Source organism: Dama dama, chromosome 22 (genome assembly GCF_033118175.1).
Source record: "Dama dama isolate Ldn47 chromosome 22, ASM3311817v1, whole genome shotgun sequence".
Lineage (NCBI taxonomy): Eukaryota > Metazoa > Chordata > Mammalia > Artiodactyla > Cervidae > Dama > Dama dama.
In genome coordinates, this window is record NC_083702.1 from 59,775,258 (window position 1) to 59,791,738 (window position 16,481).

Consider the following 16,481-nt stretch of genomic DNA (forward strand, 5'->3'; position numbering starts at 1 on the left):
TCCTGGCTCCACACTTCCTCCCAACTGTGTGGAAATCAGAGAAAGAAGAAACTCAGAAGAGGGAAAATAGCTTTTGAGGTGGATTTCTGGTGGCAAAACCAATGAATTTCTCACTGTATGTTGTGCTCATAATGCATATTTCAAGATTTTAAATGTGATACTCACTGTTTTCACTCCTTTCCTGTCAGTCCTAAATTTCTCAGAGTAGCATTCTATATTTCTTTTTTTTCTTTCTCCCATTTAGTTTGTCACCTGGTCTTATTATGTGTGTGCCCTTAATATCTCCCTAATTTATTCCTTTTCTTCTCTCACTTACAACATTAATTCACTTAGGTTGCCTTATACTAGTGCTGAAATATTTCAAAAACACATTGACATACTCAAAATATACATTTTGTGACCCTTATCCAGTCTTTTAAAAGCAACACAATCAAAATTATTTTCAAGAAAGCCCAGATATGATGAACACACCCCAGTGTTTTCTGGGAGGACAAAGCTTTTAAAGTACTTATAAATGACTTTCTTTCCTTGCTAGATCTTTCCTCAAACCACTTATATCATCTCCTATTTAGACAGGGCTAAATTTCAGCTTTAATCATGAGCTATGATGAAAGAGCACACTCTTGGGATTTGTGTTTCAAGTCTATGAAACTGTAAGATTAATGACATATTTTTGATCAATATGCATTTTATTCTGTGGGCAGAATGTATATTCATCCTCAGAGATTTTATGAAATCTCTTTAACAGAGGGTAAGAGAACTGGAGAATAATTGTTAGATTTTAGTGGTTTTAAATCAGATTGGGGGTTCTGTGCCAGCCTCCACAGATATTAACACAAGCAAAGAAGGAAACTTGACAGATTTCTGGATTTTTTTTCCCATATGGATATCTAAGTAGAATATCAATAGGCAATACTTAGCTGTTTCTTGAACATAGATAAAAAAATCTTGGAAAGCCTAATCACATTTTCCTGCTCTTAAGATTGACATGTGCATGTGCTAAGTCGCTTCAGTCATATCCGACTCTGTGACCCTGTGGACTGTAGCCTTCCAGGCTCCACTGTCCATGGGATTCTCCAGGTAAGAATGTTGGACGGGTTTGTCGTTTGTTTCTCCAAGGGATCTCCCAGACCCAGGGATTGAATCAGCATCTCTTACATCTCCTGCATGAGGAGGCAGATTCTTTACCACTAGTGCCACCTGGGAAGCCCTAAGATTGACAGATATATTAATAAATAAATGACTTTTTTTTATGCCTAGTGCAGAAGAATTGATGCTTTTGAACTGTGGTGTTGGAGAAGGCTCTTGAAAGTCCCTTGGACTGCAAGGAGATCCAACAGTCCATTCTAAGGGAGATCAGTCATGGGTGTTCATTGGAGGGACTGATGTTAAAGCTGAAACTCCAATACTTTGGCCACCTGATTCAAAGTGGTGACTCATTCGAAAAGACCCTGATGCTGGGAAAGATTGACGGCAGGAGGAGAAGGGGATGACAGAGGATGAGATGGTTGGATGGCATCACTGACTCAATGGAGATGAGTTTGAGTAAACTCTGTGAGTTGTTGATGGACAGGGAGGCCTGGTTTGCTAAGGTCCATGGGGTCACAAAGAGTCAGACACGACTGAGCGACTGAACTGAACTGAACTGAAGCAGTGACATGGAGGTAAAGAAGAATCTCAGATATCTCACAATTTTTCATAGTATGCTACAGGAATATGAAAGTGTCTTAAACCTTACACAGAGAACAACTGAACTTGAAAAGGAAAATAATCAAGAGGAACAAGAGGCATCACAGAGTCATGCATGCACTTAGGTAACTGAGAACCAGAAGATATGATGGATGCCTCTCTATCTAATGGATACAGACATCCCTCTACTCCAATCACATCAAAACTATAAGTGCCATAGAATTAATACAAATTTGGACAGAGGACAGCAACACAGATATACTGAGACAATGCCCTATAATGAATTTTGGTAACACATGCCCTGATGGCTCAGTCAGTTAAGAATCTCCCTGCAGTATAGGAAGGGCTTCCCTGATGGCTCAGCTAGTAAAGAATCTGCCTGCAATACAGGAGACCTGGGTTCAATCCCTCTGTTGGGAAGATTCCCTGGAGAAGGGAACAACTACCCACATCACTGTATTGTCCATGGAGTCACAAAGAGTCGGACATGGCTGAGCAACTTTCACTTCACTTCATTTGCAATACGGGAGAGGCAGGTTCATTCCCTGGGTCAGGAAATCCCCTGGAAAAGGAAATGGCAGCCCATTCCAGCATTCTTGCATGGGAAATCTCATAGATGAAGAGTCTGGTGGGCTACAGGCATAGGGTTGCAAGAGTTGGATGCAACTTAATGACCAAACCAACACCTCAAAGCAAGAAAGAAATAGATTTTTTTTTTTTTTTGAAATAGAAATTAGGTTTATTTATTTATTTGCAGAAGGATTCACATTTATTGGTTCAAATACAGTATCTAACATTTCCTAAACATGCATTTCACACTAATTGGTCACATTTCCAAAGGTAGTCAATTCACATAAAAGGGCCCATTCCTTGCCAGATGGCAGGGTGGAAGGTAGCAAGAGGTCTTGGGTAGCAGAACCTGCCAACTATCACTTGGCCATGCAGGACTTATGGAGTCAGGTTGGCCAGCAGCCCTTGGCCGACTCTTTGGGGACATGGGCTCAGAGACATCCTGTTTAATTGACTCCTGTGCAGGACTGTGGGCAGAGGTGGGCTCAGGTAGGTAGCCCAGGGGGAGGATCATGGACGCACGTGTCGCCAGAGCTCCTGAAGGTGGTGTCACGGGAGATGGTGCTCCCTGTGACTTGAATCATAGGAAGGAAATGCTGGCCTCTTCAAGGGGGTGGCTAGTCCCCTTCAAGGCGGCTGGGCAGGTGGGAAGGACTCCCCAGACATGGCCCAGACATTACAATGTAGCCACAAGCCTGGGATGGCAACATGGACAAAAACACCCAACACCCCGGGGCAGGCAGTGTTTCTGTCTCCACAGAAACATATAAACAGAGCAGGAACTACAGTATTCTTTCCCCTCAAGATTCCTCAGAGAAGAATAGGCCAGGATGTCTGTCACTCAAGAGGTATAGTTTTTGTTGCTTTTTTCTTTTTCTTTTTTTCTTTTTCATAGAAATCTGAGTCAACAACATTATCATCTAAGATATTTCAGAGAAGGAAAACAATGGTCACCAAAGAACAAAAATCATCCTTTGGCTGGCAGGGCTGGCTCCAGGATTTGGGAGACTAGCCTCCACCAGGAAGACAACTTTTTTCTTGGACTTGAAGCAAGCTATGGCCTGATTCATAGCTTCCCTTTGAGCCTGCAACTGATCCCTGAGTGGGCTGTAGCCCATGGAGGGGTGCAGGCCCAGAGAAGGGAGGCCAGATGTGGGACTGGATTAGGCAGAGGGACCGGGCATCCTGTGAGTCGGTAGGGGCAGGATCATGGAGGCTTATCTTACAGGACTGCCTGAAGTCTTCAAGTCTCAAGGGAGCCCAGCTTTGGTCAAAGAGGAAGCCCCAGCATAGTCTGTGGGGTCCTGTCTCTGACGAAACAGTCCAGGTCTGGCTCCTAAGCCCAGAAAAGAAGCCATTGCTTGTGGTAGCCAGAAGAGGGATTTCTGGAGACCCTGTGATTAAATACTCATCCTGAGCTGAAGCCCTAGAAACCCTTGTCTCAAGGCTAACCAGTTTCCAGCAGCTGGTGAAATGATTGCCATTTCTTATCCTGAGACACTAAAAAACACATCGTCTCACAGACACTGGTCATAGATGCTTCAAGCTGAGGGAAAAGGGAGGAATGATCAAATGCAAAAGCAGAGGGGAGTGCAGGGGGACTCTCATGGATCAAGTTGGGCAGAGTAAGAGTGGTAGGTTTTTTGTTTAATTTTCTTTGTTTGTTTAACTTAAAAAAAAAACAGTAAGGAAAATTTTAAAGTTTAATAAAAGTGTTGGTCTAAAAAACTGTATTGCTTAAAACAATTGCAGAATTTTGAAAAGCAACAAGCAAAGGAGACATAGACTTGGAACCACTGCTCAACTTCCTGCCCTGCTGGGAAGCCAGTCTTTTGACTTTGGCCAACCTTGGACATGGCCTAAGTGTTGCCCATCCTGGGTTTGTCTGTTTCCCTCTGTCCCATTCCCCAGTAAACTGAGAACACGCACACTAAGGTAGGAAGTAGGCAGCAGAGCAAGGCAGCTAGCTCAGAAAGACCAGGGCTTTAAGTAGCTGGTGACATAGTGGCCACGGCAGGACTCCCTGCTGATAATGGGTGGCAGGTGAGAGGCAGGGTGCTATGGAGTGGGTGACTGTCACGATGCCTTGGAGACCCCTCAGTTTCCTCTACCCCTCCTCCTCTGGATCTGCTTTCCACCCCTGGAGGTTTGTCCGTCTCACTATTCACTGGGCCTGGGGGACTGGGTATTAAGTTTAATTTTTAAAATATTTTATAAATTGAGTTTTTGTAACTAGCACATTAACTTCAATCCTATCAATTAGTCTCTTTTGGCCTCATCATAAAATTTAAGTGTATGAGAATCATTCTAATATTTCCAGTAGCAAATCATACAATTTGCCTAATTTCCTGCCCTATCCCACCAGTATAATGATTCTGGATGCTATCAAGAGATAATACACCATAGTGATAAACAGGTCAGTCTACAGCATCAGACAGCTAATTTATGTCTCCTCTCTCTCTCTTTTTTTTTTTTTTTTCATCTAACTTATCTAGTTGCAGGTTTTCACAAAAGGCTATGCTTAAATTCCCTGTGGAAATTCCCATGTGCTAGTCCTTCTCTCCTTAACGGTGTCTCTATTTGAACTCTCTCCAGTCTCCTCTTTCTCTTTTCTGAGTTTTTATTTGGAGATAATTTCTACCAGGAATCCATGTCTAATACTTCAAGATGGAGTTAACCTTTCCTCTAACTATTCCTACTGTAACCTATGATTATCTTACAGCAGCTTTTATGACTAGATTTCCAGTCATGTTGGTAAATTTCATTTTAAACATTGTGTTCTCATCAGCATCTTATTGCCAAGGGCACAGTCAGTGTTCATCCAAAGTTTATAGAAATAATCAGAGTGAATTTTATTTTTGCCTTATAGACAAAGAACAAGTTATAATTTTAAAACTATTTTAAAAAATGTAAGTCAACATAACTTTAATAAGAAAATAACAAAACTATTTTAAATAGCGTTTAGAAAGAAAGTTTTTATTTTCTTTCTTTCTATTAAAGTTAATCAGAAAAAACTGCACTGACGTTTGAGACTAACTTTAATGTTATGGAAACCTGACCCCAAATCTCTGTATTGCTTTCCTATGGACTAACGTCTTTTTAAAGTAAATATCCTGTGTTTTGTGCAGTTTCTAGAATTAGACTGCCTGAATTCTTATTCCACTTTGTTCCTTTTAGTCTCAGTTTACTTAATAACCTGTAGTTCAAAAAATTATTTTGAGCATTCATTCTATAATCCACACAGAGACTTTGGCAGACAGCAAATTAGAGCCTCAACCTCTAACTGTTTCTCTTTTTAATGTTCCTCTCTGTTCTTATATCCTTTTCTTTGACCCCAAATTACTCAGAAGTTATGTTAATGCATCTGAGTGCTAAGCAATGGCCACTGTGACAAATGGATTTTCTTTTCTGCATTCTCCACGAAGCAGGAGAATTTTGGTGACTGGGTATTTTCAATGTTCTGTTAACAAGTAATTAATGCCAGAGTTATGGACTCTGCATTTCTGCATAGGACGCACTAGGTGTTCCACATTTCTTTCTCAGCCATAATTTATTTATTAATAGCATGGGAAGATATTTCCATTTGTAAATATCACAAGCTTTCTTACTTTCCTCCATAATGAGGCAGAAAAGGATTTCCCATAGAGAACATCATTAGTTATATAAATGGCTTTCACTTATTTGTTATAAATTGCACACATAAAAAAACTCATTGTGTGTTTTTTTGGTGTTTTGTTAATTTAGGTAATTTTTTCCATTGAGACTGAAAAAACTGACAGTATCTATCTTCTATAGTTAGGAAAGTACCTACAGGTATATAGTGAAGTGAAGTCGCTCAGTCCTGTCCAACTATTTGTGACCCCATGGACTATAGCCTACCACGCTCCTCCATCCATGGGATTTTCCAGGCAAGAGTACTGGAGTGGGTTGCCATTATAGTAACCATCAAAAGAAAGAGGTACTGATCCAGGCTCAGGAGAAGTACTCTTCTGATATTCTCACACCTTTTTAGATAAAATCCGATAGAAAGTGACACTTCTGAAATAAATCTAGAAAATTCTTAAGCCCTTGAGATTTCACTGTGGCAATGAAACTCAAAGCAGTATCCAATTTTTAAAACTCTCCCATTCTAATTAGTTCTTATCACATCCACAATTCTCTTCTGTCATATCTAGATGTTAATGAATGCTGATGAACTGTTTTAATTCAGGTGCATTTCCTATTTAACAGGAAATTAATATTTCCTGTTTACTTCCATGATTATTTACATGATACAGCTCAGTAATCACTGATGACAGCATTGCAGATATCTGGCATTCTAATGAAGAATGAAATAGTTATATCTTGGTATAAATATTGATTAATGACAGTGATATTATCGAGCACATCACTTCTGATTGTCCCTTCAATTATTCTGCTCCAATGAGTACACATTAAATTATTCAAGATAAATTTCTTGAAAACTTATTATGTGATTGGTACCAATCTACTCCTGAATTTAAAAAGACTAAACAGGAATTAACCCATGTCTTAATTGATGTGTGTAATAAATATCTCCAGTGAGTCTAATCCCTTCACCTTTTAATTTTCTAGAAAAAAAAAATCAGACAGAACTATTTTTTTCCCTTGAGATATCCAAATTAATTATTGCCTTATTTTTAAACATAAATCTGATATTTTACAGAGATGAAGTAAATAGAATGTGAATGAAGAGAAAAACTGATATTACCAAAAAGAAAATACTTGCTCTTAGCAATCATAGCTTTAGTTGAATATGTAATTCTTCTAGTCCCAAAATGAAACTGTATGTATAAGTGAAGTCAATACATTCATAAGTAACTCTTTCATGAACCCATCCACATTCTCACAAAATTTTGGGGAACAGAGATTATCTATCTGAGTTTTCTTTTTTTTTTTAATTTATTTTTAATAGTTGGAGGCTAATTACTTTACAATATATATACAAAATATAGTGGGTTTTGTCATACATTGACATGAATCAGCCATGGATTCACATGTATTTCCCATCCCGATTCCCCCTCCCACCTCCCTCTCTACCTGATCCCTCTGGGTCTTCCCAGTGCAATTGATTTTAGCAGACATGGATGCTTTTCAGGCTTCCCTGGTGGCTCAGATGGTAAAGAATCTGCCTTCAATGCAGGAGATCCAGGTTCAATACCTGGATGGGGAAGATCCTCTGGAAAAGGGAATATCTATCCACTCCAGTATTCTTGCCTAGAGAATTCCATGGACAGAGGAGCCTGGGATCACAAAAAGTCAAACATGACTGAGCCACTAACACTAGACACTCTTCAGAAATCCTATTCCACTTTAAGTCTAGGAAGAAAAGCTGACATCACAATCCTGAAAGAAAAGCACATTTATTTTAAATTTCTGAGAAAAGTAAGATGAGTTTTAGAAGATTTTGAAAGAGATAATTTCTGATTTCTCTGGACAAAGAAAGATTTTTACACAATGAAATAAAATGAATGTTTTATTGTCCCAATTTCTCATAGATGAGCAGAGGTTCTCTGTGTGAATAAATAAAGGGCCCTTGTGACCAAAGTCTGAACATGACTAATGAATGTAATATGAACTGAATATTGGCAAAAGTTAACAGCGGCATCACTGGAAACCATGTCCTTGGAGATAATAAGATGCAACAACCTTACTGGACATATTCCAAGAGCATAACAATTGCGTGATGGGAAGACATAATTCTGACTCCTCTTCAACTTTTAGATAATAAAGTATGAGCAAATGATAACAAACTGTTTCCAGTGAGGAAACTACATAAGTATACATGAAAGTAATATACATAGCTACAAGTCAAAAAAGTGACTATTTTACATGTTAATGAATACAGACGTGCATTGTAATTTTTCTTCATAGTATAGCATTCAGCACTATAGGGAAAAGATAGGATTTAAAAAGGTTAGAAATACTACACAAATTAAATATTGAGAAAAACATTTTATAATCTTGAAACCGAAGCAGGAGAGTCAATACATGTCCTCACAATGTTGTTTAACAAGTTGAAGAAGTATTTAATTAAATGGAAAAATATACTTCCATTTGACTTTGCTTTTCAGCATTTGCTTAGTTTTGAAACCAGATTCCATGTTATCTTGTAGATTTTTGTCCCAAGGAAAGATCATACAAAGATTACTCTGTTATAGCTCTATGTGACTTAACCAATTCAGTATCCATTAGAAAAAAAATTTCAGAAGTCAAAAGTCTTTATCTTATGAATGCTTCTTAGAAGCAGTTTTACCATTCTACTGGTTCCACTGGCCAGTTGATTATAACCTTTTGTTTGTGTTCATTTACTAATTATATGAGTCATATAGCCCAATTTTTCAAAAATTATATATGAATAAGCTGCATCTCTGCATGGATAGAGTATCAGGAGAAGAGGATATCTATTTTTATAGTAATCATCAGATACTCTAGCTTAACTAAACAGGCTTAAGCATTAAGTCTAAGGTTAATGATGGGTGTGGCTCTCATGTTCAAGGGAGAGTATTTTCTTCTATAAGAGAGAACTGTTTTCACCTTCCCAATTTTAGCTTCTGAGTAGCATATCTTTTGAATATTTTTCTGGGACTTATGTAGAGCATTTTAGAATTTCCTTCAAATTAGAATATTTTCCTGGGCTTATGCCATGGGGTTGCAAAAAGTTGGACACGACTGAGCAACTAACACTTCGACTTTTCACTTTTTATATACCATGAAGAGCAAGCAACTGAAACAAGCTTTTACAGCCTTATTTAAAAGAATTTTATTGATCTCAGAGAAGTAAAGGAATGTCAAAACTGAGAATAAAGCTTATCATGATACAGCAGGCCTTATGTGTTTAATCTTACATTATTAATTCTTTTATCTCTTCCTTGCAATCAGTGTATTCTTACTATAATACTTATTGTATCATTGTTAATGAATAAAGAATACAAAATTATCATTTTTTTTCATTGCAAATAAACTTTTTCCAAAGTGACATTTCTCCAAATTGAGAGTTTGCCTCAACTCAGACCAGTCTCACAAGAGTGTAAAAACTACTATAGATTAAGAACACAACAACAAAAAAAAGTTGAATTATTGGCTTTACATAAAAACTTCAAACCTTCTTGCAATTCAAATATACAAATGACAACATGAAAAAAACATAAATATTAGTCTTATTATCAATCAGAAGCAAGATAATTCTTAAAAATTAAGAAAGCCAGAATAATCTAGTACAAAAAATAAGTGTATTTTAACACTGAAGAGGAAAACATACAAGCTTTGAAACCTAGAAAAAACTAGCTTGGAAAATAAAACTTTAAATTCCCAAAATTCAGAATTTAGATTAACTACATTTCCTCCAAAATGAAAGAGCACAATCTTTCACAAACTGACAATCTAGATTGCATTGATCTGAGAAACTGTCAAGACAACAAAGTCACTTTTCAGATGACAAATCAGGACAAGTATTGAAATATACAATAAAATCCAATTCCTTAATGTAGCTAAATTAAGCCAACAGGAGTGAGACAATCTCAGCTAAATGAGAATCATAAACACACATCAACAAAACTAAACCAGCAAAATATACAGAAGTTTCTGTTTATAGAAGAGGAGCTCATTAGAAATTTTCAATGAGACTAGTAGGGGGAAAAAAAATCTTCAAAATTAAGGAACGAATTGTGTGACTTTCACAAATATTTCTTAAAGGTTTTTTTTTTTTTTACATGTGGTTAATTTTGTTTTATAATCTTTCACATTTCTCCCTCTAGACCTCAGTCCTCAGTGGTGCAGACTGGAATATCCTCAACTTTCATATCTTTCATTTTGACGTCTATGCTCATGGTGTCAGTTCTTAAAAAGATTCTCTTCCTTGTGTGCCTCTCTAGACTTCTTATGTACTCCAGGACTGTGTTTGGAATCCCTCATATATGCCCTTGTTAGCTAGTATGAGATAATAAATCTCTCCAAAAATCAGTGGTTCAACTGACCATTTTCTGGGTAAGCTGAGTGTCTCTGCTGCTCTGGGGAGAGATTAGTTGATCTTGGCTGGATTTATTCATAGGATTCTCATTATGCATGACTGGGCTTTGCCAGACAGGTTAAGCTTCATTCACAACTTTAGTAGTTTAATGACTCATTACTGAGATAAGTGAGCTCTCTTCCAGATGGTGCTTTATCCTCTACACAATGTTTGATCACGTGGTAAGGTCATGGGGCTCCAAGGAAGAGAATGGAAGCATCCAAAGCTCCAGAGTCCTAGGCTCAATATCCCTTCTACCATATTCTATTCATCAGACTAGTCACAGGACCAGCCAGGACCCAAGGGAAAAAAAAAAAAGAAAAAAAAATTGAATCACTTGCTGATGAGCTAAAGAGACATACTGCAGTGACTAGACAGAGGAAGGATCAGTCGTTTTTTCTCTCCTTTTCATAGTTGTTCATATCGTTTTGCTAGTTGTTTTCATAGACAGGACATTTCAGTCACCTAATGTTATATTTTACAATATCCTATCTATTTTGTCTGCAATATGCTATTTTGTCCCTAGTATGCAGGTAGATCCTAGGTAGTAAATGGCACCTGGGTTCGCTCTTTAAATTGGTTTTCAATAAGTTATGGTTGAATAAATTCCCTGCTGCTGCTGCTAAGTCGCTTCAGTCATGTCCAACTCTGTGCAACCCCATAGACGGCAGCCCACCAGGCGCCCCCATCCCTGGGATTCTCCAGGCAAGAACACTGGAGTGGGTTGCCATTTCCTTCTCCAATGCATGAAACTGAAAAGTGAAAGTGAAGTCGCTCAGTCGTGTAGGACTCGTACCGACCCCATGGTCTGCAGCCTACCAGGCTCCTCCATCCTTGGGATTTTCCAGGCAAGAGTACTGGAGTGGGGTGCCATTGCCTTCTCCAGAATAAATTCCCTAGAAAACAATAAAGACCAGAATTTAGAAAAAGATAAGTCTGCAATGACTCGAACTTTGATCAATGACGATACATAAGTGAATAGTCTGGGTGCAAGTGCTCGGGCCGGGAGCACTGGGAAGACCCAGAGGAATCAGGTGGAGAGGGAGGTGGGAGCGGGGATCGGGATGGGGAATACATGTAAATCCATGGCTGATTCATATCAATGTATGACAAAACCCACTGGGAAAAAAAAAAAAAAAAGGTGTTGAAATTATTTCACTTGAATTAAATAAATGAAGTAACTTAAAAATAAATAAATAAATAAATAAAACTGGAATTGATTCATAACTAAAATGCTGTGCAAACCTTTCTTAGAAAGAAATAAAATGCTTTAATTCTCCATATTTGTAATGTTTCAAGATGCAGTTTAAAAATTACTTTTATTATTATTTCATTTTTTTATTTTATTATAGCAATACGTTCATTTTAATCTTTTGACAATTTTTTCAAACTAACAATATAGATTTATGACCACACAGCTTCATTTTCAATATTTATTCCAACTTTAGATACTTTGATATTATTCTGTTTGAAATAACTTGCATAAAAGCCCAATTTAAAAATCTTTATTTATTTCCTTATTGGGATAAAAAATGCATAACATAAAGTTCACTGTCCTGACCATTTATAAGTATTTGGTTCAGTACTGTTAAATATTATCACACTGTTATGAGACAGATCTCCAGAAATTTACATTTTTCAAATTTGAAACTCTGTTCTTGTTAAACTTTGAAGAGTCCCTTGACTGCAAGGAAATCAAACCAGTCAATCCTAAAGGAAATCAACCCTGAATATTCATTGGAAGGACTGATGCTAAAGCTGAAGGTCCAATACTTTGGCCACCTTATTCATAAAACCAGTTCATTGGAAAAGATCCTGATGCCGAGAAAGACTGAGTGCAGGAGGAGAAGGGGGCAACAGAGGATGAGGTGGTTGGCTGGCCTCACTGAGTCAATGGACATGAATTTGCCCAAATGATATTGAAGGGAAGCCTGGTGTGCTGCAGTTCTTGGGGTTGCAAAGAGTAGGGTCTGACTTAGCAACTGAACAACAACTCTCATTAAACAACAGTCCGTTACTCCCTTCCATCAGGCCCTGGTAAACATCATCCTGCTTTTCTGTTTCTATGAATTTGACTCCCTTAGACACCTCATATAAGTGGAATCATACAGTAGCTGAGGTTCTGTGGCTCACTTATTTCACTAAGTATAAGGTACTCAGGTTTCTTCACACTGTAACATGACACACGATTTCCTTACTTTTTGAGTTTGAATAATAATCTATTGTGTGTATTAATATATACCACATTTTGTTTATCCATTTGCTGAACATTTTGGTTGTTCCCACCTTTGAGTTATTGAATACGTTGAGTATGGTGTACAAATATCTCTTCGAGACCCTGCTTTCAATTCTTTTGGATATCTGTCCAGAAGTAGGACTGTTCACTTGGTAGTCTTGTTTTGTTATTATTTTTTTAAGAGCCCATAATACTGTTTTCCCCAGAGGTTCCACTGTTTTCACAACTCCTTAAATGGTGCACAAATGTCATAGTTCTTCACATCTTTGCAAACACTTGTTATTTTCTGATTTTTTGAAGAGTAGCCATCCTGATACATGTGAAGTCTTCCAGGTATTATCATGATTTATTCTCATTTTTAAGGAAAGTAGTAATTTGATAGTAATTTGATATCTTGTCCCTCATCAAGTATTTACCTGTTAGCTTTCACATCTATTGAGATTTTCTAACTCCACCATTATGTCTATGCTTGTTAGTTCATACATGACTATGAACTAGTTTTCCATTATATATTCATTTACTTTTACATAAAGCATTTTATCTTATTCTATGAATAATAAAACACTGCTTTATTTATCATATGATTCTCAATTCAACTGGATTGTATGTATTCATTCCTAGATGTATTCAACTGGAACCCTTTTAAGCTTGTGTTTTCCATTTCTCTCCCTTGAATTTTGGCTGGTCCTGTGACTAGTCTGGTGATTAGAATGTGGTAGAAAGACATTGAATCTAAGACTCTCGATTCTTGCATAATTCTGTTATCTTCCTTGGAGCCCCATGATCTTCCCATGTTGAAAAAAAAAAAAAAAAACACTATATAGAGAATAAAGCACCATCTAGAAGAGATTTCAGTTATCTTAGTAAGGAGTCATTAAACTACTAAAATTGTGAATTAAGCCTAACTAGATAGCAAGACTCAGGCATCCTTACAGACAATCCTATGAACAAATCCAGCCAAGATCAACTGATGTCTGCCAAAATCAGCAGAAACACTCAGAAACTTGACACAGAAACTCAAGTTTAACATCACTGATCTTGGAATGATTGTTATTGCATAATAACTAACTGCAGAATGTGACAGATGCACATGTGAGGGACACCAAACAGAGGGCTAGGGAAGGATTCAGGGAAGGAAATCTTTGCAAGAGGAGACACCTAGAACACAGGTCTAGAAATGAAAGACAAAAACATTCTAGTCTGCACCATTGAAGTTTTTGGTGAGAAATGCAAAATTTAGTAAGGTAAAAAATAACCAAATGTAGGACATCTTTCTTTGAGAGATATTAGTGAAAATTATACCTTCTGTTTTTTCAATGTTAAAGATGATCTTTGAAGAGACAGTTTGCCTTCATATTGGATTCCTTGTCTATAGCCCAAGGTTTCCTTGTATTTTGCTGGTTTAATTTTCTTTAAGTCTAGAACTTTATTTTGCTGAGATTTACTGGCTCCTGTTGGTTTAATTTAGCCATATTTATGACTTGCATTGTATTATGCATTCAGCATTAGACTTTCTTTATCAACATAAAGCTGACTTTATTGCCTCAGCAGAGTTTATCAGATCATTGCTACCTGGATGATGAATTAATGTAGATGCCGTGCTTTTCACTTTAGAGAGAATTAAGTGAGCCTAAACTTTAAATCTTTGGGCTTTCATGTTTCTTTTACAGGGTAGATGTGGATCTCTAGGTTTCTAAACTCATATATATTTTCCACTTCTATGTTAAAACCCATTCCTTTTTGCTCAAACTAACTCATTATTATCTTGAATAATTAACTCCTGCTTAAGAAGAGTGATTGAAATCATATATATGTCTTTTGAATGTCTGTACTAGAAAAAAAAAAAACAATGAATACTATTACTCTATTATTTTCCTATCAGTTCAAGAATTCATTATTTTCTTCACATAAGATTTAATAGTTCTCTAATTGATCAGAGCCAAGATAGAGTTTCGGAAAGCCCATACTCCTAGAAATCTAATTTTATGGTCTCTTGGTATGATACATCATCTTGAAGAAAGCTTATTTTCAACATGGATTGCAGTGACCTAACTTGTTTATTTCAACAAGCATTGAAGATTATTTGGAGCCCAAGATTCAGTAATAACTATATAAGCATGTTAATATTTATAGACCATAGTACAATAGCTAAGAAATGAAGATTATGACCTTAAGGCCCACTGCCTTTTTTAAATTTATATTTTATGCTTTGCTTCAACATTCCTTTACTTCTTTGACATCAATGACATTCTGTTGATTAAATCTGTAAAAGCTTCTTTCACTTGCTTGTTCCTCAGGGTGTAAATGAATGGGTTTAACATGGGGGCAACTGAAGTAGTAAGCACTGACACACACTTATTAACTGTCACTTTGTCCTTTGCTGCAGGTTTGACATAGATGAAGATACAACTGCCATAGGTGATAGAAACCACAATCATGTGAGAAGAACAGGTAGAAAAAGCCTTCATCTTTTGCTGGGTGGAAGGGAAATTTATGATGGTCCTGGTGATGTGCATATAAGATATAACTACACACAGAAATGTCAAGATGTCAGTCAACACAGCAAGGGCAACAGCCATCTGTTCTATGAACCGTGTGTCTGAACAAGAGATCTTTAGTACAGGAGAAGCATCACAGATAAAATGATCAATGACATTAAAGTCACAGAATTCCAGATTTAAGCCCAGGCAGAGTGGTGGAAATATGACCAGCCAACCTGCTATCCAACAGCAAATAACAAGTCTTCCACAGACTCTGCTGCTCATGATGGTTGCATAATGTAAGGGTTTGCAGATGGCCACATAGCGGTCATAGGACATGATGGCCAGGAGAAAAAATTCTGTTGCTCCAAAAAGAATGACAAAAAATAATTGAGCAGCACAAGCATTATAGGAAATAGTCTTGTCCCCAGTTGATAAGCTGTATAAAAATCTGGGAATGCAGGCTGTTGTTAATAAGATTTCTAAAAAGGAGAAGTGTTTGAGGAAAAAGTACATGGCGGTTTTAAGGCGAGAATCTACTAAAGTGAGTATAAGGATGGTCAGGTTCCCAGTTATACTCAATGTATAGGAAACAAACAGAAACATAAAAATCAGAACCTGCATTGGAGGATCATCTGTCAGTCCCAGGAGTATGAATGTAGATAAAGATGTACAGTTTCTCATTGCTGACTTGTGCTTCTGCTCAAACTCCTCAGAAATTCAAGTGACATTGAAATAAGGAAACCTATATTAAACCATGAGGCCATGGCCACTGGTTAAAATAAAATCCAATCAATTCAATGATAGTCATTTTCTTCTTTGACCTGACAGGGACCTGCCAAAACTTTGGAATTCTCAGCTTTTTTTGATGTGCATTACAGAAATCCTCCAGATCATGTTTTTCTGCAATAAGTTTGCACTTGAGTCCATATTTTCATACCCCCCCATATGTTCTCTAATCTCTATTTTTCAGTTAATCTAAACTCTGTGCTCTATTGTCTGAAATGTATCTAACTATATAATTAGAAAGGATCATCCATATGATATGATTTTGTGGGTTTTCTAACGATCTTTTGCTCTGACTAATTCTACTCACAGGTTCAAATGAGCTTGCAAGCTGCTTAAAGTGTGGGTCCCTGTTAAATGCAAATCAATGGCTGAGTCTGACATTTTATATAGTGCCTGGAGGCCATGCGTGCAGTATTTGAATGTTTGCTGTTACTTCAATGAAAAAAGAGTTATTTCATTTTATTTTTGATATCAGGATTATCATGCAAATAACCCACATTGCTTTCCAGTTTTGCTATTTATCTTGAAGCTTCTACATCAATATCCGACTTTCCCTGCATTTCACTGTAATAGAAAACAATGTTTCATAAGTACTACGTAAATAAGTTACCTGCCTCAATATTGAGTAAATTAGTCTCAGTGAAAAAACTTCAAAGAATTTAACCTCAATTGATTGTACTTCCAAAGTCAC

The 16,481-nt window shown here is 37.1% G+C and overlaps 1 protein-coding gene across 1 annotated transcript; it reads right to left on the minus strand.

Annotated features, from left to right (window-relative positions):
- Positions 1–14,746: 14,746 nt before the first annotated feature.
- LOC133043395 (olfactory receptor 6C2-like) lies at positions 14,747–15,685 on the minus strand. Its single transcript, XM_061124192.1, has one exon. The coding sequence runs from the start codon at positions 15,683–15,685 to the stop codon at positions 14,747–14,749; it is 939 nt and encodes a 312-aa protein (XP_060980175.1).
- Positions 15,686–16,481: the final 796 nt, after the last annotated feature.